At 39.8% G+C, this 25,931-nt stretch overlaps 1 protein-coding gene across 4 annotated transcripts in view; it reads right to left on the reverse strand.

The window, feature by feature from the left end:
- Positions 1-25,931, reverse strand: part of LOC140664668 (uncharacterized) — a 132,722-nt gene that overhangs the window by 5,862 nt on the left and 100,929 nt on the right. Inside the window, exons 1-3 of one of the 4 annotated variants that reach the window (XM_072890008.1) lie at positions 7,516-9,884; positions 5,130-5,436; positions 504-1,040 (exon numbers count right to left, since the gene is read on the reverse strand). In XM_072890008.1, coding sequence (XP_072746109.1) covers positions 504-1,040; positions 5,130-5,436; positions 7,516-8,057 — 1,386 coding nt within the window. In that variant the 5' untranslated portion in view covers positions 8,058-9,884. Of the gene's footprint in view, positions 1-503; positions 1,041-5,129; positions 5,437-7,515; positions 9,885-25,931 lie in introns of those variants that run through there. The other 3 variants (XM_072890000.1, XM_072890015.1, XM_072890024.1) reach the window with 3 other exon arrangements.

Raw genomic sequence — 25,931 nt, forward strand, 5'->3', positions numbered from 1 at the left:
TTTATATGACTTTGTAATATTTTCTAAAAATTTTTTGTAAGATATATCAAATTAATTAATTGTATTAATTGTATCAATATAAATAAAATAATAAAAATAAAAACAATTAAAAATGTATTTTTTAAAGTTATAAAAGTTTTTTATAAAAACATTTGACATATATCTTGTATGTTATATGAAATATATTTTGCATAGAGAAAATATCTACATATTGGTATACGATTGGTTGCGATATAAATATGTTGAATAAATAATAAATATTCTGTATAAATAACTGTATAAACTTTAGTTATAATAATTGTTTTTTTTAAATAAATTTTTACATAAAAATCCGAGATCTGATTATGATCTTGAAAAATTCAAATTCTTCTCTTATCTTGAAAGCAAATTATACAATTCCGATATCGATTCGTCCCTCGCTAACTAAGAAAAACATATATCTTCGGCTTGAAATCTCGAGTCATCATCATCATCATTATCATCATCATTATCGCCATTCCTACCTGTCGATCGCACTGGAGGCAAGAAAAATGCCGCATGTGCCACGCTCTGCCCTCCGCCTCGGTGCACTCGTCGGCGAGGATGATCTCGTCGCAGGCGCAGCATCGTGGCTTCAGGGTCTCGGCGTGGTGGCGGCCGCAGTACAGCCTGCCGTCCCGCCAGAAGTAGATAAGATCGACCAGCAACTGTCGGCACACGCAGCAGACGAAGCAGGCGGGATGCCAAAGCGCGGCCGGCCCGGCCCGGCTGGCAGCCACGGCCATCTCGCCAGCTGCGATCGCGCGTCCGCACTCGCGACATCCGGCTCCGTGCGGACGCTCCAGCTGACTCGCGTGTCCACGTCCTAGGGCCTCGCGCTTTCGCTGCGCCGCGAACACGCGTAACTCGCGCTTCTCCTCCTCGGTCAGGCCGCTGCAGTAACGCGCCTCGTTGTCGTGAGGCGGTAGCTGCTGCAGCAACTGCTTCACCCGCTCGCGCTCGCCGGCGCTACCCGCGTACGGAATCTTGTCCTCCGGTAGCGCGCTGAAGTACAGATGCACCTGCGGAGACGCAAAGAATGCCGCTGGGATTAGGTTGAGTCTACGGGAAACTGGAGGCGTTAAAGGGCACATATACAGCGTGTGTTTCGGATATCCCGCTAATATCGAGTCAAATCATCCGTGAATAATGATGTAAGCCTATCGCGAGAAAATTACCCTGACCACCTAGTGGTTACTTTACGCCGAGCGTGTGACTTTGCCATGCTATGTACGTTGCCAAGATTCTCTAACGGTTTTCGTAGCGCCTACGCACGTGTTGTTTTTCAAAAAAATAATACACATTGTTCTTTTAAAATATTTAATATTAACCCTCAAACTAAACACGTGGGTCTTTCGTGTCCGTGTCATTTTTAATTGTTCCATTGTTTTAAAAAAATATTCATAAAATCTCGAGGTTGGAAACTTATCCAAAAAAAATTTTGTGTCAAAAGGGACTTGTAACTGAAAGGACAATTTAAACAGTTGATTCAGTGCAAAGTGCTGGCGAATCTAAATCTGAAGCGGACACAAATGACCCACGTGTTCGCTTTATGTATATTAAATAAGAAAGGATGAATAAGTAAATTTTTTTTAAATATTGTCTTTTTGCTGTTAATCGTTTTTTATAAAAATAAGTTATAAATTTACAATGATAATCTTCCTAAAAATGAAACAAATTGCTTTGATTTTTATCGTGTTCATTTATTTTCATGCTAAAAGTATCTTTTGTTAATAACGAGCCACAAACAGGAGTTGTATGTATTAATCAATTTTTGTACTGTAGATTGTAATGTAAATTACATTTTGGTTTCACTTTTCTTTCAAATAAATTATCTGAAGATTAAAAAAAAATTATCCTCAGAAAAAAACACATTTTTTTATACCTGAAAATTACCCATTTTCGATCATTCAAAAAATTATATTTTTTTAAACCCGTGGACATATAGTATTTTTTTCGTAAGCTTTGAACTTTGAACTAAAAATTCCTGAAAGCCTTTTTGTTCAAAATTATTTTTTCAAATTTTTATTAATGTTTATATAAAACATCTATGTTTCCAAATCTTGATTTAACAAATAACAAAAATATAGTATTTAAAAGTATTTTTTCTTTACCTTTACTACATAAACTTTTAGTTTAAACTTAAAAGAAGATGTGTAAATTTTTTGAGAATTTTTTAGGTAATTTTAGAGTACAAAATTTAACTCGGACTCCAGTTACCCACGCGTTCAGGATTACGATGCCAAAAAAACGTGTTCAGTTTAAGAATTAATATAATAATTAATATAATTTAATATTAATATAATATGTTCGTTGCCGAATCAATTTTCACTATACATTGGTTACATGTATTAATACACGTTGTCGAGATTAATAGTTTTGTTTTATAAATATGTCTGTCTCAATATATGATTTTGTATAATGTAAAACATTTTATTATAATGTTACACATGTTTTATCGTAATACATATTTTATAATAAAACAAAGTAAAGTAAAACATTTTATATATTTTATAATAATGTTACACATACTTTATAGAAAAAATATCAAATTATCTACACGGAAAATATAACATGGAACGTAAGTGATCCACGTGATAGAAAATTATTAATTTTATTAAAAAAAGAAAATGATAACAGCGGTAACAAGATCTTCACACATACGCAGGATCTATTTAGCCGTATGCCAAAAAAGACTTTCAAAGAACAATCTTATATACGCGTGTATAAATTATTAATAGATGCTGACAACTGAAGCTATCGAATTGACGTCAACTGATAATGTCCAATTTTCTGTCTCTTTATAGATCGCATCATCGATATATAAAACAGGGGAAAGAATTTAGTATGAAACGAGTGACGTTAATCTATGGTCATTGAAATCTGCCCTGCAAATTTAGATAAGTATCGGAATGAGCACTGTCAACATACCAACGAAGGAACGAGTCGCGAAAGAAAACACTGACGAATGCGTTTATATTACTGCGATCGTAAACCTGCTACGGCGAGTCTGCGGATTCGCTCAAGGCAATAAAAAAGGCACGATAAAAAGGTACGCAGTTTCATCGAGGGACGACTGTCAACGCGAATATTTCCATAAGAATATGCCTGGAAAGCGAAACCGTGCGCGCTCCTTCAATAACCATCGGAATTCGCGCATAATCGAGTTTTCTTCGCACGATCTAGCGGTAAATCTCTCTGTGTGTTACGGCTCACATGTCGGTTTACACAAGTGGCAATAGTACTCGCGATGTTTTGCCGTTAAACATTACACGCGTTCGCTTCTTTTATTCGTGTCAATCGTACAAAAGACAGGCATTTGGGGAAGATTATTGAGATTGCCTCCTGATTGGCTTATCAATTAATAAGAAATAATACAACGATATGAATAATGATGCAGAAAAATTAAACATTTTCTCATTTGTATACAAGTTGCGCACGTCACTTCTTACAAGCGCGGTATCTTCACGTCCTCTCTGTGTTTTCGGGGCATCTTCGCGCGGAAACTTAAAAGCGCGAATTGACACAATCGTCGTACGACGAGGACTTAAAAGCGCGAAAAGCTTGTTGCGCGGGATTATCGTCCCCTCGGCGAGAACGCCGAGTCATAATATATAATGCGCGTTAGACGTAATGACACTTAAAATGAGTAAAGAAAACGCGCGGACGAACGCTGCTGGGACAGGCTGCGAACGGGGCGCGAAAGTGGGAAATAAAAGCGAGAGGGAGAAGAGTGAAGAAGAAGAAGAAGAAGAAGAAGAAGAAGAAGAAGAAGAAGAAGAAGGAGAGACGCAAGGGGATTTGTACGCATCGCGTCTCGAGTCGTGAAATAAACGACGGATGTTCACGCAAAAGCCGGCACGCAGCGCTCCGAAAGAAAGGACAGAACTCTATTCCGTGCGAAACGCTCGCGCTTAAACCAATTAAAAAGAACGATGAGCGCGTTAGTTGGCTCTTTCGCAGAAGCTTCTAACTTAATAGCGAGCGAGCGTGATCCGATTGTACGCTATCGTGCGTTTAATTAAATCAAGTGACTGCATTTTTAATGTTTCGTGCCTTTTCAATCATGGATTAACATTAGAGAATTAAGAAAAAAAATATGATGCGTTTGATAATGAAGCATTTGATAATTACAGACTCATATACTTTTACAACAATTAAAAAAATCTATAAATTGTTTGCAACAGAAAGATATAACTGCAAATATTTTCAGAAAACATTTAATATGCTGGTGTCTGTATAGTATATAACTGCCATTTCAATCGTAGATTAATAATAGAGAATCAAGCAAAAATATGATGCTTTTGATAATGAAGCATCAATAAGTACAGAGTTATATTTCGGAAGAATTAGAATAATATCTATAAAATGTTTGCAACAGAGAGAATATAACTGCAAAATATTTTCAGAAAAAATAAGGTATACGTGACTATATATGAGTGCTCTTTTAATCATGGATTAATAATAGAAAATCAAGTAAAAAATATGATACTTTTATAAATAATGAAGCATTAATAATTACAGTGGAAGAATTGAAATAATATCTATAAAATGTTTGCAGTAAAAAAATACAGCTGAGAAATTTTTAGAAAAAAAGAAAAAAAAACAAATAAATAATTATAATGTATAATTATATACATAGTTAATACACTTCATATTCTTCGCATTTCTCCTCTTTCATGTCCTTTTTCGGGTGAACCCTTTGGATTGCGCTTTATCATCGTGTCCAGCGAGAGCTTTCACCGACGCGCGGTCTGATGACTCACTGCGCCGTCGTCGTTCACGATGGTAATCGTCGCGGCGATCTGGGGGCCCGCTGTCGCGGTTACCGGTCCCCAGCGAGACGAATTACCTCACGTTGCGCGCGGGTGTCATATCAAAAAGCCGTTTATCCCTTTTCTCACTTTAGCAGTACATTACTCTCGATTTCAATCATTAATATAAGTTTCTATAAAAATTCTTTAGCTTTACTCACAAATTTATCACTTGTCATTATAATTTAATTAGATGACAATTGACTTTATCTCTCATTTTACTCGGAACGCTGCTACTGTTAATTGCTTAAGAAACTTGTAAATTATTTTATCCTAAGATTAAACAAATTGTATTACCTGATCGGGCCTCAACCCGGGCGGCACCCACGTGTACTCCTCGAGCGCACAGCCACTGTCGTCGTCGCTTTGCGAGTGCCTCTGATGATGCTGCATCAGAGCCTCCTGCAGCACCAGGCCGGCCGGCGCGGCTTGCACCGGGCTCTTGAACGGCTCCTGATGTGGCGCGCCGCCGGCGCCGCTCGGGAACGCCATGGCCATCGCCATCGGCGGACCCGGACCCAGGCCGAGTGCCGAGGGACCGCCCGCCTCCGTAGAAGCGCGCTGGTGCTCCTCTCGCGGGCACCTGCAACTCCTGCACACCTTCCTGTAAAAAAAAAATAGAAAACAATCATAAGAACATGCTTTTTTTATTATTTCGTGTAATTAATATCTGCATATTTCTTTAAATTATTAAATTGTCATATCGTTTCTGAACTTTCTAAATAGTATAAGAAATTAAAATATTCATTTAAAGAGTATTTTTCTTAATTATTAAGAAAAATATTCTAACAATTTTTATAAATGTCTTATGATTTGTACTAATTGTTATTATAAAAATTAATTTAAGAACTGATCAGCTATATCAAAAGTTAATAAATTAGATTTAATACATTGCGAGATTCATGAATTTGATATTGCGCAAAAAGCACTTTTAGTCTTTTAAAATATAAAATTAATTTGTAAATTAAAGATTCTACATGTATAATTAAAATTTTTATTTTTGTACGGTCACTATAAAATTTTTATGGTAGTTACTGTAAAAAAAGTTGGTTTGATATAAGCTAACATTTACAATTTTGAGATTAAATATTCTACAGAGTAAATCTTTATTTTTTAATTTACAAATTAATTATTAATTTTGTATTTTAAAAGACTAAAGTACTTTTTGCGCAATGTCAAATTTATAAATCTCGATTAGATTTATTAACTTTTGACGTAGCTGATTTATCCAGTTCTTCCTTAATAAAAATTAGATTATAAAATATTATAAAATATAATAAATCTATAACATATTTTCGCTAAAATTTCAAAAAGGCAAATATTTAAAGAAAAAATTCTCACGATAGAGGTAATATTTAGAGAAGGAGTTAATTTTCTCGCTCGTAGTTCCCCGAATTAAATTATAGTTGTACATTTTAGGATCTTCCTAGTATATATTAGAGCCTAGGATCTCTCCTCACCTAATTATATAGGCTTAAAATTTAAAATCTATCTAACTCGGAATAAGTTAAAATTCCAGAATTTAGAATTACAAGATTAAAACCGAAAAATTCCACTTACGCAATACTAATTTTTTTACGTAGCACGCGTATTTCATGCGTAAAATATAACAGAAAATTGGATACAGTAACAGTAGAGAAACAGAACCCGATGCACGATAAAATAAAAGAATGAATTATTACACCTAACCATCTGACAGCATCTTGTTCCTCGCTTGAATAAATCGATATGTTTCGATTTAAAATTTAATGCTGCGAGCGTGTAAGAGAATCGCGTGTGCTGTTCCACATGTTCTGGATCAGTGAACGCTAAGTAGTTATCGAAACCTTCAAGCAAAGACGTTGTGGTACATAGACTTTTACCGAGAAATAATTCTCGATTGATGTTGTTGTGGATCTTGATGCAAAAATGTCGTTCTCCACACAAAATGGAAAACACTTATAATGAGACATTAAACGAGAAATTGCGTTCTAGATACTCTTATGTGAAAGTAGATAGAGTGGTAAAAAGAAATGAATAAACCTATTCATCACTGTACCATTTACATAAAAGAGGATTCCAATATAAAAGTCTAATTATTGTGCATATATATATAATACATAATTTACTCCATTTATTTTTTTATAATTTTTTATCAGATATATAGTTTTTCCTCAACGCTGTTAATTTTTAGTATTAAATATTTTGATAAGAAAATTATTTGGTCATTTACAATTTGTGTTAAAATATTTTAAAAATTGAATAAATGAAATGTTATAAGCATTTATTTCCGTAAAGATTAATTGGCGAAAAAATTTTAATTTGCATAATTTAAGAAAAAGAGATTTGCAAATTTATCACATCGATTTTTTTATTAATATTAATAATAATAATAGAATTAATATAATAGGAAATAATAATTAGAATTCATACAATATAATAAGAATTTATTTACTTGTTTATTAATAGAATTTGTTATTAATATTATTATAATTAAGAAAAAAATTCTTAGATAAAAATTTCAAATATTATTTAAATATATCCAATATCTACGTATAAAAATCACATCTAAATAATTCAGAATAAATGCTCCGTATTTTCTCCAGATAATTATATTTTCATGACGCGTTCTTGAATTCTCGAGATTTATATCTCACAGAAAAAAATACCTTCTCCACCATATATTATAATAGCAGCAACTTACTCCGAGCAAGCGGCGACATCGTAAGCCGAATGCAGCGAACCGCAGTCGGCTACGCGGCCGCATTCCGCGTCTGCCACGGGACGGCGATCGAAACTAGTCCCGTCATCGTGATGCGCGCCCTTCAGAAACTCCACGCACTTCTCCGTCGGGCTGGCACGTGACGTCGCCAGCGCCGAGCAACCGCCGACTACCGCGGCAACGACATCGTCGACGACGTCGTTCGGGGCGACGTTGCGATTTCTCAGAAACGCGTCGAGATAATGCTCGTCGGGAGCGGCGGTGGCGACGGTGATGGGCAGATCGTAAACGACGCCGGGCGTCGTCGCCCAGGGCGCGTCGATCCCTAACCCGGCCGATTCCACGGCGACGTCCCCGTCGTCATTCTGGCCGCCGCTACCGTTCCTCGCGTCCTGGTTGTTTTTCCTGCCGTAAAGTTTGCGCAGATACGCCTCCTGGTGGCTTCTGGTCGCCCAGCAGCCACCTTGCCACCATCGCTTCGAGCCGAGCAACGCCGTGTGTCTTCTCCGCGCCAAGCTCGACATGCTTCTTCTTCTTCTTACGCGACCGACGACGACAAACGGACAACAACATCCGGACCAGACCGACGACGACGACAACGGTCGTTAAGATCGAGTTTTATCGATGGTTCTCTCTGCTTCTCTACTAACGGGGAAAGGAACCCGACGATAATAATCGTCGTGGTCGTGGCGAGACCTTCTAATCTAGGAAGCGCGCCAACGGGGTCTTCTCTCTTCTGTATATTATGTCCCCCTTGGCGGCCGCCGGCTCGTCCTTTCGCAAAAGCTAATAAGGCGACGCTTCGGGGCAGTGGAGGGTTTTTGTTCTCTCCGTAGAAACCCTTCTGCGGGTAGTATAAGCGTATTAAATGCCTCTCTCCGTCATATACGTTCTTGATTGCGCCTCTGAAGCTTGGAGACCTTCCGACTTTCCTGCAACAGCTCGTGATAGCTCATCGAAGAGCGTTTGTCTGTAGCGAAGAAATTTCTGCGGTGATAACTACCTTCGAGTCTTTCTCGAGCGGAAACTAATGAACGCGCTCAAGCTTTCTCTCATCGTTCGTCTCTCGACGTCAATTTAACCGGTCAGTAGATACTAGACTGGCATATCTGGCACTCTATCTTCCCTCCGCAATGTTCCTTTTTCCTCTTCTCCAACATATTCTGTTCCGCGATTTAGCTCGAGTGTCTTCTCGCTGGTCGCGATAATGACGGAAACGATTACCACTCTTCGATTCCGCATTCGTGGATGCATCCTCTCATCCCGCTATTTCTCTCCGTTATTTCTCGAGATGTCGATGCGTCTCCGCATCGATATATGGTACACAGAGGAGGATAAAAATTTCTCTCTTCAGCAAATATAACTATCTCCTATCTTCGTAGAGCAACGGATGTCTGGCGAAATAGGTGCCTCGCGTCTGCAATGGCGATTAAGTCACCTCACACCGGACGGTGCGGCCACTGCGAGAACGAAGAACTCAATTGCGTACATGGTATCGTTGTCTCGCGTATGTCTCGCCGCCGGCGGGATCGCACTCATCGCGTCGCTCCTTCACCATTTCTCCATTGGCACGCGCATTCTCGGAACACGAATGGACTCGCAGCCTCGATATCTCGAGCAATAAGGCGCCAGAGACTGAGACAGAGGTATGGGAGGCAAAGGGGAACGAGTGATCGAAGAGAACAAGGCGGAAAGGGAGAGAGAGGATCGAGTGCACTCTGGCGAAAGCAGTCGCGGCAGGAGGAGACGTAAGGATCGCGAAAGATGAAGAGAGAGAATGAGGGAGTAAGAGAGTATCGTGTCTCGGAGGGATGAGGACCAATCAGTATGTATAACCGGTAGTACAGCACGAGGATTAACTTTTCAATGTGCGACACGCATGCGACTCGCGCGATACAAAGGGGCCCGATAACGCAATCTCGAACTCGTCTCGGGACCGATCGCGCGAATGACAGCCGTGGAAGATTCGCGGGTCGCTCGATCAACGAGTCTCCCTCTCATGATCTGCCTTCGAACATTTTCTCATCACGGAGAAACCACACTAGGTTCCAAAACACTATTTTCGCAGCACTGGCAATTTCAGACCCCCCCCCCCACACACACACACACACACATACACACACACGCGCGCACACACACACACACACACACACCAATGGAATCCTAATCGCAAAACTCGTTCACGCCGTTGATCCGGGCGCGGCGGCGAGGATCACACGGGCGAGAAATCACGAGAGAATACGATCACGACGAAATGGGCGGCGCGTTAAGAGCGACTTGACTTTTAGAAGCGCGGCGCGTCCCGTCCTTCGTTCCACGCCGGCGCGGGGCGTGCTGAGGCCGAGCGGACACTGAAGCACACAGCACACTCCGGGGCCGGGGCCGGGGCCTGGGCCCCGACGCGGGACACGGCATTCGCAGGGGCAGGCGGCGGCAAGGGCCCGCGAGCGAGAGCGCGAGAGGAAGGAGGGACACGGACGAGCGAGGGGAGAGACTCTTGTCGGTGCGTGTAACGTGTAACTCCGACGTTACCAATGCGCGCGCGCGCGCGCGCGCGCGATCTTCCCTCCCCTCCCCTTCTCTCCCCTCCCCTCCCGCCGCACCACGTGTCTCTCCTTCTCTGTCCCTCGCGCGGGCCCCTCGATATATTTATATTCGTTTCTAATACGTGCGGCGTGTCGGGGCACGACGCCTCTCTTCGCCGTGGGCCTCACCGTCGGAATATACGCGGGACCCGGTTCCGCGTATGCGTACGGGCCTCGGGGCCCCTGTGAGTGAGCGAGCGTGAATACGCTCTTGCTCTGCTCTGCTCTGATCTGCTTCTTCTCTGTTCTGTTCTTGCGAGGAGATTCGATTCTTTCGAGCGACGTCATCCTGAAAGACACGCCGAGCGTAAAACGTCTCGTTCCCTTTCGCCGTGATTAGATATCGCGCTGCCTGGCGGTCAAAAAATAGGGGTAAAAAAAAAAAATATATATTTCCACCTTGACGAGATGACAATCTCGCTGCTATAAGCTTCTTAATTGCCGCAGATACCGAAGAACATTCGCGTCTTCATCGAGAAGATAAAATACCCATCAAGTTTTGCGGAGATAAAACTTGCGACTAAATGGAACTAATAGCTTCTTCGTTTTATTTTTTTAAGATGAAGATGAGTATACGAGTGCGGCAAAAGTGTGAAATTATCATAATTTATAGGATCCACTTTAGATATGATTTTACGTTCAACATAGATTTCGCATTTATGGACTTTATTCATATATTCTTGTCCTGTGTGAAATTTAGAGGTATGCATATGTAAGTATTCAGGATACTTTTTATCTTATTTTCAAGAACGCACAACGAAATTTAGATCCGTATAAAGACTTGCTACTTTATCGAAATCGTGATTAGATCGGAATTGGTAAAAAATGGATTAATTCTTGTCGATCGTATCTAGATATACAAACTGAAACAGAGCTTCTGTGATCGATTCAAACACCACTCGTTAACCGGTCCCTTCTTAAGAATATCAAACAAATAAAGATAAAGGTTGAGATTCAAAGCCCGACCACCCAAAGTGAGAATCCTATTTCTCTCCTCTGTTAAATGATTAGCGTCTGCTTTTACATAAGTCTTGCCGTTTCATCAGTATCTTATCTTTCACACTGAGCATAAATTCATATTTGAATTAACATGTTGATTAACCAATGTATAATACATGAGCAGATATATGTACTTGTAATTTTGTTTTTGGAATAAATTAAATGCTATTCTTACGTTAAACTACTGTTTGCCCTTTTTGTATGTTGATAAATTTTGAAAAGATATTTCTGCATGTCGTCGATGAAAAAAAAGATTGATAAATACTTTTTATAATATACTACATTTAATTTATATATGTGTGTTTTAACTTTTTTTTAAAAATTTTTTCCATGTTAACTAATATGTAAAAAGGAACATTCTGTTTTTATTTTAATCGAATTATTTTAATTAAATTATAAATATATAAATATAATTATACGAAAAATATAAAAAATTATACAAATATATATAATTATACGATTTATATATATTTTTAACTATATTTAATTACATTTACATTTATATATAATTAGATTAAAATAAAGACGCAAATGCTATTTTATGTATGATTTTATACAAACATTTTATTATATATTTAAGAGGTCTAACGCGGGCTTTATAGACAGTATAATTAAAGCGGGCTTTATAGAGCATAATTAAATGGCGGAAAGAAGAAATTAAAATTGTACTCAACTTGCTATTACATCGGTTTATCTGTAGTGGTATGGTCTTACTCCCACGGAGTTTGTCCCAGAACAAAGTGTTCTATCTATCTATCTATCTATCTTTCACATGCTCGAAAGATCGTACGAGACTAAAGTGTAGGCCGCATTTTGTCCATGATATTAACGTAATCGACTTATAGGAACGCGGGCACGTGTCGGCACAAAACAACGGCTTATCGTGGTTTAGTTTTCATCCCCATTCGCAATAAACGGCATCTATTATGGTATCTATATAGTGCACGGTTGAGAAAGAGGAGCACGAAATATTATACGATATTCTCGCCGAATTGTGCCCACGTACAATTGGGCCCGTTCGTGAGGAACGTAACATGGCGACTCGTCCGTACGTGCGCGACACGCCTCTTCTTCGCGGGGTTTCTCCTCTTCCCCGAGACCAAAGACCGAGGCTCTCTCTCTTTCTCACCGGACAATCATCTTTTTTTTTTTGGACCTTCTAAGGTCTTTTCCATGCCGAAGGTGTCGGCGAGCACCGAGGCCACCGCAAAAACTGTCGCACGCAAAGCGTGTGAGGATTTCGCTCAAATGCGTTATGAATGACGGCGGCGATTGCGCAAAAACCGCGGACAGAATCCTGCCACTTGACGTTAACTCGTGGGACAAGAATAGCAACTTTGAATGACACAAAGAGCGAATATATCTGCTTGTCGGATCTCTTATCGCGGATACAATATGTTCAATGATCAAAAACCTCTTTCTCGAAACACTCTTGCAAGAGTAAAACCAATATTTTTTTTTTAATTTTCCAAACTATTAAAAGCCAAAGTCAGGATGACAGTGAGTTAGTTTCAAAGAAAATTAATTTTTCTCTAAAATTGATTAATTCAGCCTGGGACACGAAATCTCGAATTGAGATTTATTTATATTTCGTATAGGATCGCGAAAAATTTAATAAGCCCGTTTTTAAAAAATTGGTTTTACAAAATTAGATAACGACGTATGGAATTGTCTAGTCAAATTTTTGAACCCGTGAAATATATGTAAATATTCATAATATAGGTTTGCGACTAGGGTCTACGGTCAATGAAAAAATTCACCTGCATACATAATTAAATTTTATTTACAAAGCTTAATTGAATTAAACCAAAAGGGTTTTAAAAACCTATTATTACTCGTTTGATTGATAAACGATCGAAGATACATTAGAAAATAATGACCTTAATACAAATGGAGATTTCTTTTGCCCCGCTCTTCTTAGCTAATGGGTATATACTACTTAGCACATCGTTTCACATTCCTGCGACCGATTTCTCTCTACATGTTTTTACGATAATCTAATCGTAAGGGAGAAATTTTAACGATACGTTAATGACCGTCGTTCGCGTCAAAGCGGCGCGGCGGCAGGACCCGATTTCCCGTGAATCAATAAATTTTTACGATCCGACACGCGAAAGATAGAGAGAAAGAGAAGCGCTTCTTATACGGCTCCCGGTATAAAAGTTCGACCTTTCTCTTCTTTTCTCACCCCCTTCTCCCTCTCTCCTATGGATATCTATCGATAAACCGATACACGGAATTCCGCGCGGTAATTTTTCTAGCAGAATCGATTTCCTGCAGGGTTATAATCGCGCGCTGCTGCCCTTCGACCTGACAGGCAAATGCGATATCCGGTGCCTCCGGCGTGTAAAACTATTGGGTTGTTCAAAAAGTCATTGCGTTTTTTTTTTCGGTGATTTTCAAGACCGTTTATTTTATACATAGAACTGACATTAATCAATGACGTATCGCCCTTTTTGTTCGATGACCTTCTGTCATCTTTTAGTAGCTTCATGATCCCATTCTCGAAAAACTTCCCATCTTTATTATCCAAAAACTGATCCAAGTACCTTTCGGTAGCGTCATCTGAAGCGAACGTTCTTCCACTCGAGGAGTTTTGCATTGACCGGAACAAATGGTAGTTTGATGGTGCAAGATCTGGCGAGTATGGTGGTTGAGGCAGCACGTCCCCCCAATCAAGCTTCAACAATTTTTCGCGAGTCATCAAACTTATGTGTGGTCGAGCGTTTTCTTGATGGAAGACCATTTCTCTGCGATTTTGCATAACCAAGTTGTTTCAAATGAAGGTGAACGCTTCCAATCGATACTTTTAGTGCCTCAGCGATTTCACGAATGATAGAACGTCTATTAGCTTCAATTAATGCCTTTATTTTCTCATCATCAACCTCCGATGGCCGACGTGAACGAGGTGCATCTTTCACATTGTATTCACCAGAACAAAAACCAGCAAAAACCAAATATTGACACTGGCGTTCTTTTTAGGGCTTTGTCACCATAAATTTTAAGCAACTTTTCCACAAGCCTGTAGTAGGTTCTTTCTTTTTCGGAAATAATAAAGTAAAATTTGGCGAAAAACGCTCGTGTTGACTCTCGAGTTTCAAAACGCTATAGAAAGAATAATCGTTCATCGATTCGCGCACTTTTTTTTATGGAAGCTAAAAGTGTCAGCTATTAAACGCACATTGGTTCATGAAATATAACAATAATACAACCAAGTACAAATACAATTAAATCCATCTATCGGGAAAAAGGCAATGGCTTTTTGAACAACCCAATATATCGTAGAGCGAGCGCGTATTCTCTTCTTGTGGCTGCCGCGATAAAGCGTGCCGTTGCTACTCGGAGCCGGAGCAGCCGGGGCCGGGCGTAGGCAGGTAATCGTGCACTATGGACGTTGAGCGAGCGGTACCGCAACCACGGTACGGCCAATGTCGCGCGGAATTAGCGGCCGTTTCCTGCGTGCGGGTCCAGGTTCTCAAACCGCGAGACAACGCGGAATTTTTTTGCGCGCGGGAACGCGGTCAGTCGGTTCCGCGTAGGTTTGCATCGTCCGCGTCCTAATTGACGCACAGCACACATATTTCGCAAGGAAAAAGAAAGAGGACACTACTTTACGCGAAATGAGTTTAAAACGCGTATATTACGTCTATTAACTTTATGATACATGAGAAAATTACATTTATGCGTCGTCGTCGCGGAATTATGCGTTTTACAGATACCGCAATGCTTGCTTTTAAATGCAATGTAATATTATTAAAATGGAATCCCGGAAACTTTGACTTGGCTACTTGTTCGCGGATGACAGCCAATTAGAAACGTTAATATAAATCGGGAACTAAAAATTATGTACAAACGTTACAAACTGATGTAAATTTAAGATAATAATGAAAAATGGCGGAGATAATAAATTTTAATGACGTTGTTATTGCCTCCTGTATTTCGTTTAACCATCGTTGCAAAGTTTGAGTACCCCTGTATCTTAATTGTAAGTGCATTTAGAAACACGTTGCTCGCGCGCACGTGAATAGCTTGACGTTACGTTCGTACACGTCGGTTACAACACGTTCATCAATGTCGACAATCAGATGGATTTTCGCTTATACAGACTGATGTATCGCTTATACTTAACGTCATCGTTTCGAATGACTGTATCCATCGGAGAATTACATTGAGCCGTAAAGTATGAAAATACTCAGTTTGTATTATACAGTGTACATAGGCGAACGTGAATATAATTTGTCTGTTGTATTTACAAATTGCCAATTTAACTTTATCCTCTAATCGCTTTGTTTCGCCTTTGTAAAATTTCACGACGCGATGGCTTCATAAGCGATAGTTATTTCATGTTCTTCACGCTATAAGACTTTCGTGACTTTTCATCAAGTTGACGCTTCTTCGAACAAACGGAATGGATACACCGGTACGTTGCAGATACGCATCACCTGTTTCCCCAGGTAACAGGTGTTCAACGTAAGTTATTCTACTATCACTCTATACTGTACGACTTTTAAATTTTCTTTCACAAGCATTAGACAAAAATTTATTTATTATTTAACGATTTCATTAGAATTGTAACGTGCGATAATATCTCAACGTATTCGTTTGAGAAAATTTAAGAAATAAATATCACTTTTTATAATCGATTATTTTACTAATTCTGTTTCCTTCATTATTATCATTAAATAATTTTTTATAATTTAGTCTTTACTTTTAAATCTAACCCTTACTCCGTAATGTTGTCTTTGACATCTTTTAAGTTTATTAATATGTAAAAGTATTTTAAAAAGTGTGAAAAAATTTATATAATTTTTTTGAGAATTCCATAATTAAAGACTAAAATAATAAATTTGAAAAATAATTTATTTCAATATATTATTTTATGATTATTTATTTTCGAGAAATTGACATTGTTAGCAAAATCACGGACAAAAATAACCCATCAGGACGGAGTAAGCGCTAAATATTGAGCATTAATTTTGAAAGCAAAACGTACGAGTATTCGGAAAATGCTCATTTCCGCATCGCCTGGCTGTCGTGCGATTCTCGCTTTTATTCGTGTGTTTGTTACTCGATGGAATTGGGCTCCTTCGAGGAAAAGGTGACAGGCAGGCAGTCGCAGGTGCATCGTGGCGATGCGGTAGAGCGAGAAGAGACCTGACCGGACGCGCCGCGCGTGCGCTTGCTCGCTTTCTTTCCTTCCCGCGCTACTGCTACCAGCGGCAAAGAGGACGACGACGTCGTGTCTGTCTTTCTTTTTCTAACTCTCCCCCGGTTTCCCACGACGGCTCATTACGACTTCCCGACCTGCTGCGCGTCCCGACAACGACGCGGATTCCCCAACGGAATACCCCTGAGCTGTATACACACGACTCCCTTCTGCTGCTGCTGCTGCTGCTTCTTCTTCTTCTTCTTCTTCTTCTTCTTCTTCTTCTTCTTCTTCTTCTTCTTCTTCTTCTTCTTCTTCTTCTCCTCCTTCTCCTCCTTCGATATATAGTGTGGGCTATTCGTTCACGGAACCTCGCGGGAAGCCTGTTTCAATATTTGTACTAGAAATGTGCGCGCAGGGACACCAGCTCCTTCACGTATATATGTATAACGTATTGCCCGGTCCGGACGAAGCCGGCCTCGACAGCTACCGGGAATCGGAGGTTGCCTTATACGACTCCAACAACTCGTCCGGTGTCCCGGAAAAGGGGGTAGCGGTACCGCGACGCGCGAGTAATTTGCATGCGATTTCTTTTTTAGCGCCGGACGCTTAACTGGAGACTAATTGGTCAAATTATTTAACACCGAGTAACACATTGAGGATAGCGGAGAAGAAGCGGCTAATGGACGGGAGCGTCAGGTGCAACTTTTTATCGAAGACAAGTTTACAATTCAGGTGGAAGTGGAAGCTTAGGCCTCATCTTCAGCGGTGTGAAACTTGGAAACGAGGAAACGTTTTAATATAACGCGCAGAATTTATATTTCAACGTGTGATACTTATGTAGGTAAACGTTTCACATTATGGTCCACGTGACTTTAACACTATATATAACTTATTAATAAAACATTGACATATGTTTCGCGTTCTTATACCTATACGAGTTGTATTTTTCAAAATAACGTCGGCAAAACACGCATAATAGTAGAGAATTTTAATTAACTGAAAATTATACGTTAAATCGAGATAACTCCGAGAAGATAATTTTCTCGCACCAAATAATGGCGGCTACAAACGCGTGTTAATTAAATAAGTACATCCGAAAATAGGATTTGTGCGCTATCTGTTTTTGACATCAAAGCTCGAGGACCGTCTCGAGAATGCCGGATAATTTTCAACGATAGACGTGTCGGCGCGCGTGATGCTTCTCTAATTCTCATTACGTCGCATTCTTCGGGATAGTTTCGAATCTTCGGTAAATCCGCGGCGTGTGAGATTTATGATTTCGACTGTATCGGCGCTACCTTCAAAGATTTTTTTTTTTTTTTTTTCTTTAATCGTGATCCCGCTATTTGGAAGAGGCAAGGCGAGGAGAATCGTGCGCGCGGGGGCGAAGGAGGGGGGCTGCCCCGGGGGCGAATTACACGACTATGACCCGGAAGAGCCGCCTACCGCTGTCCGTGCATCATCACTGAAAATAAGCACGTACGTTCGACGGGTGGTGGACTAGAAACGCGCGGCAACCGAGGCAACAGTTATAACAGTCGCGGAAAATTAGCCGGGTGCTTCCTCCATCGTTCCACAGGGTTCCTGCATCGATATATCTGCATTTATATCGCGGCGCAGCTACCGAGCGAGACGAATATAATTGTCGGTCTTTTAATCCACCCTCCCGTTTGAACCAGGACATGCTCCCGATCCATCCGGGCCATTAGAGATCGTCTTTCATTTAATTCGCGCGTATAGATTTTCTCATTGCTACCTTGGATGCGCGTGTGCGAGGAAGCGTTACCTCCTTCCCCTCGTGATTCACTCGGATACGATGCGATGGAGAATGATTTGCCACGCAAATGATTGCGTTTGCGTAACCGTCGGATTGCCGGTCCGCGTCGAGGAACGAGAACGGAATGGCGTTACCAACGGATCTTCGACTGAATCTATTCGACGCGAATCAGTGGATATATGTATGTATGGTAAGTGTTGGTATGCGCGAAACATTTTAACGGAATTGTATGAAATACTTTCAAGTCATAAAACTGAAAAGTCGTAAATCATTCTGTTCGATATAATGAATACATTTTACGATAGTAGCTTCTATTTGAAAAATATGTAATAGTTGTTTTTTCTATTTCATTGTCAGTTATCAATATGGAAACCTTCTAAGTAAAAATTTGTCTCTCTTCTTTATTATTATTTTAAAAATGTAATTGCAAAGTGAGATTTTAATTTCGCACAGAAATGCATCAGGTATTGCAAAACTTTTTGTGACGTAAATAATTTTCAAACAGGATGTTTTTTTTTCTATACTCAAATTTTATGAAAAAAATTCCCTGAAAATTCTCTCTCTGATTCCAGATTTTTTTTTGTTCACAATTCTAGATAAAGAAAATATTTAAAAAATTTTTTGATGCAATTTTCTAAAACTTTTTTATTGCATGCGTTTTCTAAATGTTTTTCATCGTACAAAGAATAACACAGTCTCTCAAAATATTTTTCACCTACATAACATTATTATTTTATCACTAAAAAAATACAATGAAAATGTATACTGCATATTCTGTTATATATTCTTAAACCGAAATATATTTATAATATATTTAAATACATGTATAATTCACAACTTGACCGATCGAATAAATTGCCGATTTCTTACAATATAAGAATGCGAAATTATACAAAATTATCAAAGAATCATTTTTTTTTTTTTTAAATTCCTTGAATTCCATGAGAATTCCTCATTTTTTTCCAGATATAAAAAATCCCTAAGAATTCCAGGTTCTCCAGCATGTTTTTCCAGGGAGTAGACACCCTATAAAATAACGTTATATACGATAATGACGCATTAAATAATAATTATAGAAACTTTTTGGAATATATGAATGCTGCGTTAAAAGCATCTCGCGTGTTGCCACGGGTAAACCAATGAACACCGCGCATGAAAGGAAAAGAAAGAATCTTAATCACTAAACATCCCTCACCGCGACTCTCTATTTATACGCCTGGCGCGTAAAATAATTTAGGCCGCGCAGAGTCAATAAACATTCGCCGCAATATCGTTACGGTCGTAACGTGCCTCCTCCCGTCCAAGCGGGGGATTTCTTTCATGCGGGGCGAAACACCACGCCAACTTCGAATTCCCAATTATACGATGGGATTCCGTGAGGTCCTCCGCCGTATCATCACGTCGCCCAATCTTACGACTCTGATAATTTACGTTAACGACGATCGCCGGAGAGCGTCCACCATTAACCAGTAGAGGTCTAGTCTCCACGGTAACGTCCACTGGACAACGCTAATATTCCCTCATTCGCGATAAATTAATTCCTGGAAGACTGGCTTGCGCGAAGGCTTGCGTCGTGTTTCTTAGGCTACCAGCAGATGAAATATATAAGGATAAATTTTACGTAAGGGCCCTACATGAGATATAAACTATAAGATAACTACAGAATTAAGTATATCGACAAATCAGGTTTTTATGCTGGAATATAAAAAAAAAAAAAAAAAAAAAAAAAAAAAATTGAAAAATTTTTAGAGAGATATAGGTATATTCACAGTGTGTTTAATCATGACAAATGAAATAACGCGCTTCAAGTTTATTTGTAGATTTATTTTTGAGAATTAATCATTCCAAGAGCTCCTTCTAGTAGTTCTAGCAGTTACAGGTCCTACTACGTAATTTTACGGTATTAAAGCATCCGCTATTTATATTCAATCTTCGATTCTCATTTGTGATCAGAGGCAATCGTACGGGGCCCCATTTCTCGTATTTGCTTCTAATATAATGAGAGGCAATGAAGAGTCGAGAGCTTAGGTTTTAATCCAACGACCGATCTCTCCCCGTTATTCATCGCTATTCATCCGGCGTTCGCCGGATTCGACGCGACGCGATGGACGGTCGATAACAGACGGCGACAACAAGAAGCCTCGCTGCAGGAATTTGCTGCAGCCACCGCGAAGGGAACAAAGTGTCCCGCGGATATACATTCGCACCTTATAAGCGATCGATCGCTCGGTTTTGCCCAAGTTCTAATCGTCCGGCGAGGACGACGCGAGGCGACGCGGTCGGTGGACGGACGATCAGGACGGGAACTCGTTTTAATGCGAGACCGGAGGAGATTCCGCGAATCGCTGGCGCGAGTGCGAAGGGATAAGGCAATCCCCGGCGGAGAATTATGCAGATTGCAGGTTGGAATCCATCTCCATTGGCTCGCTCGAACGCTATACGTGAGTTCATCCCGCATTGGCCATGTACCATACACGCATTCATATACACTGTATTCATATACACTGTTGGCCACCGCTCTCGCTTCGTTCATTCGTACATCCGTTCGACTCTGTCGACCTTCCGCGGTCCGCGCTTACGCGACGCTGATTGCGAAGCGCACTAATGCACACGTCGGGCCTGACGTGTATGTGCGGCTTGATAAATGAGCGGATTAATCGCCGTTATTAACGGTAAAATTACTACGTCTTAATCGCGCGCGTACCCCTCCTCCTATGCAAGATCGAAAGCGTGCCGAATTACATCAATTATATCTGAGTATCTTGAGTATCTGACAGTTTTTCAAGATCCGCTGTAGCGAGGGGATATATTAAGTACCGGGAAAGATCGGGGGTGGAGAGAAGGGACGTTTCCTCTCGCGCGGCGGAGAAACGACGGAAATTTTGCGTCAGTCTCTCCTCCCTCCTGGCTTCGGGGTGCTTCTCCTCTATTTTCATTCCTGAAAGATGGCTCCCAGCTTGTTCGCGCGATCCGGTTTACCTATCTCGTCCAATAAACATCGGTCCGTCTCTTGGAAAGTTCTGGCCGGGTCTCCTCCTCGCGTGCGGCCACTAACATCTTTGCCGATGCAGCGTCGTTTGACCGTGAAAAGTGCAGTAGCGAAAATAAACGCGCGTCAACGAGTACCGTTCGCGATCTCGTTCCTTCTTCGTATACGTCTTCAAAATGTCGCAAGAAATTATATATGTCTTGTTGGCAGCGCACCGCTAGATTCCCACGCAATAATAATTATTAAGGTTATTGGGTTATTTAACTCCTCGTTTGATTTAATGCACAATATATAAACGATAGGGTAAACTCGGGTAAGATGGCCAGAGTTTTTTAAAATGCAAAAAACATACTTTTATTTTTGTTATTTTTTAATAGTGTTTAGCATATTATCTTCCCTGAAGCTTAAATTACGTAATATTATCGGAATTAAAAGGAAAAGATTTAATAGAAATTTTATATTATCGAAATAGTACCAACATAATATTTATAAAAACATAGTGAAAACAAAAATATAAATTATAAATCATATAACAATCTACATATTTTTGTAATATGTCTAATGTCGATTACAATAGTTTAACTGTAATTTATTCGACGTTGTAACAGTTTTTAGTGGACAAATGAAAAACTTTGCAGGCAGTCAAAAGTAAAAATATAAGATTCACAATATCGTTATTTCAAACAATGTATGCACATAAACTACTGTAAATATCGATTATCTTTGATAATGACTAAAAAAGCGCGCTATGTAGCGATTGTTAAAAAAATTACAGCCTATGGCCATCGTACCCTAGTTTACCCTAATCGATTAAAGATATTTGCTTTATAAAAGATTTAATTTGAATATTTTAAATTTAATTTTTATCTACATATGTAATTTAATTTTCCTTCATATAATTTGTTTTTCATGTGGCTCTTCTTTTAATTCTTTTAATTTTAAATACGAATTAAAAAAGCGGATGATTAAAGGAACCGAGTAAAATGTAAAATTAATCTCGCGCCGGTAATCTTGAGGCAACAATTAAAATGTCGACCTCGGATTTTATCGCGAAGCTGCATTTGACCGTGATGGACGCGGATTTCAGAACTTTAGATTTTTTGGGCGCAAACAATGGCGCCAACAATTACGACCGTGATCTCTAGAGAGGATCATCGCGCATGGGAGAAAACTCGTGCGTGGTTCAGGTAGTAGCATGCGGCGTGTCGGCTGCCTGGGCCGGCTTTCTTGGCAGCCCCGCAGGGGAAGGTACGAGAAGAGAGGAGACGAGAGAGAGAGAGAGAGAGAGAAGAGGAGAGGAGAGAAGCGTAGCCGAGACGAGAGAACGAGTCTCGGTCGCGGGTATAATTTAGAGAATAATGTACTCTCCGGAGGCATGCATTAAGCTTCCCGTCTCCCGGGGAAACCTCAAGTCCGGCCGAGAGAGCGACAGAGAGGAAGAAAGCACCGCGTATTAAATCAAAAACACAATTTGTCCGTTAATTCATCCGTGCGATTAACCGGACGTTAGACCGCCACCGCCACCGCCACCGCCACCGCCACCGCCACCGCCGCCGTCGAGGACGACTTCGAAGCGTCCTCCGACGCGACTCTGGAATCTCACGCCGATCCGCCTCGGCGCCGGGGAACACGTAACTCTTATTCACGCGCAGAACCCTAAAATCCGCGAGGAGAGAGACCACGCTCGGTAATTCAGGCGGTAGCCTGGACCGGAGGAGCTCGCTTCGACTGTAGCCCGCGGGAAAGAGAAATAGAGGACGGTGAGAAAGAGAGAAGGAGAGAGATGAAGAGACACGGGAGGTAGGGGGCTGGCACCGAGCTGTAATTTAGAGAAAAACGTTCGCCGGAGAGGCCCCGCGGGGCCCTACTTTTCGTGCTGCCCGTCGACCCGCCTACCTGGCCTCTATTACGCGCGCCGGATCGGGAACAACCTGCGCGTCCGTCGCTCGAGCAACAGCAACAGCAGCCTACATTTCCATCCCTCAGTCCCTCCACCGCGCACCCACTCTTCTCCCGCGTTCTCGCGCGGGAACCCCCCTGCCCCCTGCCCCCTTATCCACCGCTGCTCTGCGTGCGAGCTGTGCGAGCTCCTCCGATCATGGCAGAGCGAGAACGTCGGACGGACGTGCTTCGTGCGTGAGTCGAATGCGCTTAGACGCGCCGCGGAGAAGAATCCAATCAATCTACGATTACTCGCGTGGGCAATAAGGGGGATGAGTATCGAGAGAATGCTTCGGGACGAGTTTTCCCCCCTCTCTCTCTCTCTCTCTGCGTTTGCACTTTCAGGTGTTTCGGTTCGCGGGAGCACACGAGGAGGTGGAGAGGGTACGGATTAACGCCTATTGGAAATTACAATTTTTATTTGCTCGCTTATCGATTTCGATACCCTTCAATAATCATATTTTGCAGCTCATTGTCAGAGAAAAAGACGGAAAAAGAGAAACAGATGGATTATTATTTTATATATATATATATGTATATCATTTGATATTGGCAATTTCTCTTTCGCATGGAAATATCGTGATAGATTTTTTAACCGCAATATGAAATTCTGTTAAAGGGTTGTCGGGAGTCGAAATAAAATAAATAAAAAATTAAAACAAATAGACGTATGTGCAAAATTGCCGATTGTTTTGCTGTTTTATACGTGATGTGTCAATCGCATTTGGAAATTAATTTCACGATAATATAAATATAAATTCGATACGATTGTTTTACACATTGCTTTACTTATCAAAGCATATCTCATTACGAAAATATATAATCGCTAAAGTCTATTTTTCTTCAATATCCGTTCGCTTAAATTTAAGAAAAAATAATTGCTTATCGAGATAATTATCTTCGAAGCAATGGCTCGTAAACCGAAAAGGGGAAATAAAATCTTTATCGATCGTAAAATCTGTTTATAGCTATTTATAATCCTCGCGTAATTCATTTAATCGAAAGGCAATTTCTCTCAAAGCTATTGTTCCAAACGTCGATACCGTGTATCGATCGTGCCTCGCCCAATGTCAAATAGAAAAAAAAAAAAAAAAAAAAAAAAAAAAAAAAAAAGTCATTGCACCTGCTATACGGCGGTTAATATTGTATCGGGCCGACCATCGCGGGGAAACGAGCGATGTGTCAAATACGAGTGTGCCGATAATGGACTGGGAGATTTCATAAAACGAAAGCGAGAATCGCGTCCGCTTCGTTCCAAAGAGAAATCCGTCTTTTTCCTCGTAGTTACCTCGATTCGCAGCTAGTTTAAGACCCGGCGTTCTTCCCTTTTTTTTCCCTCATTTGCGAGATTTACCGAGAGAGAAGACTACAAGGTTCGTTAAATCTCACCGGGAAAGGGATAGACGGTTTTTTGCTCCTGACACTTGTGTTCCCGTAGGATCTCGCGGATGTTTGTTCCGCGAGAACAGTCCGCCCGAGACTTATAATTTAAAGACGACGGATAATAACTTCGGCAGGGTAATAATTTCAAGACGTAAAATCCCGCGTATTTGTTGCGTTGCGGGAATTTATTTATTAACGGTAACGATCGCTTTATTCTCTCGCGGGTGCGATTAACGCGAACCGCGGATCAGCAATGCAGGAAATCTCGGATCAGATATATATATATATATATATATATATATATATATATATATATATATATATATACTTTAACGATCGGCACGACCTCGTCACGCTGATTGAGTTCCTTCGCTCTCGGGTCTCGTACGCTCCGCAGGTGCATCTGCCGGCAAAAAAAGGCCGAGTGTTCCTAATGAAGTGGATTCTAGGTACGTCTAGACGTACGTTCTAGTTGTAGAAGCTCTAATGATGGAGTGCATCGATAAGCGCATCGATGGATGGATCGTGTGAGATACATTCTTCGGAGACTCATTCCATCGCTGTATCATCATTAGATCTTCAGATGATCGATGCTCGGGGACTTTAGAATCTTAAACTTTCATATTTTTTGCCGTCTCTCTTCAGATCTCTTTGAATATACATATACATATGTATTGTTTTTTAGTTTTTTTCACTTTTCGTGTAAAGTAGTTTAGAATTCTTAAAAGACTGGTTTTAAATTTTTATTTGTTTTTGCAAAGGCTATAGCTGGATAAGCATATAAAAAGTGCCCCCGACGAGTTTTCAAATAATATTTGGCCTGTCATTTCTTCACTATAAAAGAAAATTTTCCTTAAAATTTCAGCTCTTTAACTTTATTATTTCATGAGTTATCGAGAAAAATGTCATTTTCACTTTTTATTTTTCTTTTCTGTAAATATTTGAGATGATCCCATATCGTGATTTTTTTCTGAATACTTATCAACGAAAGACGTAAAAAAAATATTTTTTTTTATTATTAATCTCGATTTTTTAAAAAAAGACTAAAATTAAGAAATGGCCTTTTTAATATGTTTCTTTCGAGATTCAATCATCAAACTTTTAGAGAATATTCTTTATATATGTCTTAATAATCTCAAATTTTTTCAATTTTTTCGAGTTGGTGCAACATAGTAAAAAAAAAAAAAAATAAAATATCCTTTTTTTTATTGTTTTTTGATAATAAGACGGAAAATTATTCATTTTTCTTGTAATAATTATAATAGTAATAATAATAATTGTAATAGTTATAATTACACTGCAAAATAGAAATATTTTTTATCCAAAACAATTTTCATAGATACAATTTTTAAATAAACTTTTAAATTATTATAATTACTATTATAATTATTACAAAAAATTAATAATTTTCCGTCTTATTATCAAAAAATAATAAAAAAAAGATTTTCCATTTTTTCCATCATGTTGCACCGACTCGAAAAAATTGAAAAAATTTGAGAGTATACTGAGAGTATTGAGACATATAAGAAGAGTATTCTATAAAAGTTATGGGATCATCTTAAATATTTACAGAAA

This window comes from Anoplolepis gracilipes, chromosome 1, assembly GCF_047496725.1.
Source record: "Anoplolepis gracilipes chromosome 1, ASM4749672v1, whole genome shotgun sequence".
Lineage (NCBI taxonomy): Eukaryota > Metazoa > Arthropoda > Insecta > Hymenoptera > Formicidae > Anoplolepis > Anoplolepis gracilipes.